The 2,951-nt window shown below is 34.8% G+C and overlaps 1 protein-coding gene across 1 annotated transcript; it reads right to left on the bottom strand.

The window, feature by feature from the left end:
- Positions 1-1,236: 1,236 nt before the first annotated feature.
- LOC139901080 (thaumatin-like protein 1b) lies at positions 1,237-2,635 on the bottom strand. The gene is made up of 2 exons (XM_071883819.1): positions 2,503-2,635; positions 1,237-1,901 (listed from the first exon to the last, which is right to left on the bottom strand). Exons 1-2 carry the CDS (start codon positions 2,633-2,635, stop codon positions 1,237-1,239), a joined length of 798 nt encoding a protein of 265 aa, XP_071739920.1.
- Between the last annotated feature and the right edge of the window lie 316 nt (positions 2,636-2,951).

The raw sequence follows: 2,951 nt of genomic DNA, 5'->3' as shown, positions 1-2,951 counted from the left end.
ATCTAGAAACGAATTTACAGCAGAAATTAACGTCTTTAACATTTGATCTAATCACAAACTCGGTTGTACCAGCTCTGATACCAATTTGTTAGTCCGGATTACGGATCAAAACAACCATTAACGAGCAAAATCAAAGACGGAAGAGATAAACACGATGAATCAAACATAAATCAATATTATTAATATAAACGTCGAACTTACAATTGATTTAAACGGAGAAACATCGGTGGCCAGGGGAGATCGAGCATGATCTCCCCTATGCACGGGAATTGCCAAAACGGCTCTTCCAAATTAGGGTTCTACCTGACCCCAATTAGGGTTTTACTCTCTTAACCCTAAAGACACACATAAACTGATATTTATAGACGACCTAGACTTAGGTTGCCCTAATGGGCCTATCGACATGAATAGCCCAACAGTTACATATGCTCCTATAACTGATCAGTTTCAAGTATGTGTATAAACTAGGTGTACAATGTATGAATAGACGTTATTCGCTCAGTGACGGCCATACAAAAATATGCATCAACATTTTGTTCTTTTTTTAATGGAAATATGTGGTAAAATACATGAAAATATAATGGAACTTTATGGTGTTTAAATAAAATTTAGAAATGGTCAAAAATGGAGGTATGGTGTTGAAGAGGAAAGAAGAAGATGAAAGTAAAGTAGTGGCGATGATGGATCACGTTTTATTTAATATTATGAATTATAATATATAATATTATATTAATTTATCTCATTAAAAATACTGACAAATTACAAATTGTTACTCCGTAGAAGTTAAATGGGCTTTGTTCATTTACTACATAAATTTTCTTCTGGACTATTTTGTAGTGATCAATAATAATAATAATAATAATAATAATAAAATTTGAGAAAGTATGTCATGGTTGACAATAATGTGTTATGAGAGAAAGTGGTGAGAAATGAGGAGAGAGAAAGCTCATGTGACGTTAAAGAAGTGTTGAGGAATGCGTCATATGATTGAGATTGATCTAATGGCATGCGATATATCAGTTATCAAATCAAAAACTACTTGAAATTGTTTCATAATTAAAACCTAGCATTGTTCACAATAATGCCAAGGTAGAACGTTTGTAACACAACATTTTCCAGAATTTTTTACTAACGTGATTAAAATAACATAAAATAAGTAAATAATGAAACATTGTTCATTAATCTTTATTCATACATTCATTGTTCATACATTCTTCATTCTTTATTACAAATATCTCATGGACAAAATGTAATGTCATAATTATCACCAGTAGCACAAGTAAAAGTGCTTGAACTATCATCAAAAGCATAACTGTATGACATAGGACAAAGTGCCTTAAAAAAGTTTGATTTATCTGATGGTGGACATGTTTCAGATGTTGCGAAAGCACCCCTGCAACAATCTTGGTCACTGTTAAATGCGAGACACGCGCTTTTACATCCAATCGTTGTACCGGATCCATCAACCACGGCAAGATCAGATGGACATTGAGCATTAATATCAGCCGAACAATCAGTTGATGGACAACCAGCACCTTGTGCGGTGATAGATAATGGCAGATTGAATCCGTCAACGTTACTAACATCATAAAAGTCTGTTGAACTTGAACCTGGAATGGTGAATTCGGCTAAGGTTACGGGTGGGGCTCCACCAGCACCATTGCATGTTACTTGACCCGAACCACAATCTCCACTGGCACAACTAAATGTTTCACCATCATTTGAGCATCCGTATCTAGCCCAAACTCGACCTGACCATGATGCAGATATGTCAACACTGTTTGAATCTCCGGGTCCTAATTCGAACCCTGTTGTTACTTGGTTCCCTGAACTGGTTTGAAAGCATGGTGCTATTGCAAAATTGCAATTGTTTTTAACCGTTAAAACCGATGATCTAACATCTGCAATGAAAGAATGTTATGTACTAATTTTTAGCAACGAACGAAATCGTGAGATAGATGGAAAAGAGCAAATAGAAGTTCCATCTTCATATTAAATGATTTGTAGTTTAGTACTGTATGAAAATAGCTCAAACGGTTATCGGGTTTTGTAGATGGAGCAAGTATAGTATGAACTAGAAAAAATTCGACCGCGCGGTCATATTTGTATATACGTTGTTTGGTACCTAATATATCTAGTAGGTTGGGTTGTTTGTTGGACGTGTACGTATATGTATGATATATAGCTCGAAATATTTAGTGTTTTTTTGACGATGTCCGTTTCGCGTATAGTTAGTCACGTTGTGTTCGTAAAATAATATCGAGTTGAACGGTGGTCTCGAAAAAATTTAGCTCGCACCGAGCGAGAATATAGGGCCTGTTATTTAGTGTTTTTTTAACGATGTCCGTTTCGCGCATAGTTAGTCCCGTTGTGTCCGTCTGATTTTTTCGAGTTGAACGGTGGTCTCGGAAAAATTTAACTCGGACCGAGCGAGAAGATAGGGCCCGTTAAAAATACGGGTGGAATCATTTTCTTTTGTTTTTTTTAAAATTATATATTTACGCTTTTTACCCCTAAAAAAGGAGAAAGTTGGGGGGTCGTTTTGTATATGAAGCCGAATTTGAGGGGCCTGGTGTAGTGTGAACGCAAACTCAAAACGACTTTCGGATAAAACTGAAACTACGATTTTTCCCATGCATATTAGCATATAGGGGTAATTTTATTATATATATATATATATATATATATATATATATATATATATATATATATATATATATATATATATATATATGGGCAGGATCAATGAGGACGTAACCAATCGGGGGAAAACGGGAGGAAGCAAAATAAATTTTTTTTCGTTTTTTTTGGAATTTTTTTTCCGGCATCAAGATCACACGAAAATATGAACATTTAGAAGAGACACTTTGTGATGAATGTTATTATTTAGGCGGGAAAACGATCGACAAAAATAACATTCAAGATAATATTGTTCGTGAAGAATATGAACG

The sequence above is a fragment of the Rutidosis leptorrhynchoides genome, chromosome 3 (assembly GCF_046630445.1).
Source record: "Rutidosis leptorrhynchoides isolate AG116_Rl617_1_P2 chromosome 3, CSIRO_AGI_Rlap_v1, whole genome shotgun sequence".
Lineage (NCBI taxonomy): Eukaryota > Viridiplantae > Streptophyta > Magnoliopsida > Asterales > Asteraceae > Rutidosis > Rutidosis leptorrhynchoides.
This window is presented reverse-complemented; position numbering and strand designations above follow the sequence as displayed.

What these genes read in the sequence shown, in the direction of transcription:
- LOC139901080 (XM_071883819.1), bottom strand. Translation starts at nt 2,635, where the DNA reads ATGGGAAAAATCGTAGTTTCAGTTTTATCCGAAAGTCGTTTTGAGTTT. An exon ending in CTTTTTTAGGGGTAAAAAGC is followed by an intron (nt 1,902 to 2,502) that starts GTAAATATATAA and finishes CTTTCATTGCAG; the next exon opens with ATGTTAGATCATCGGTTTTA.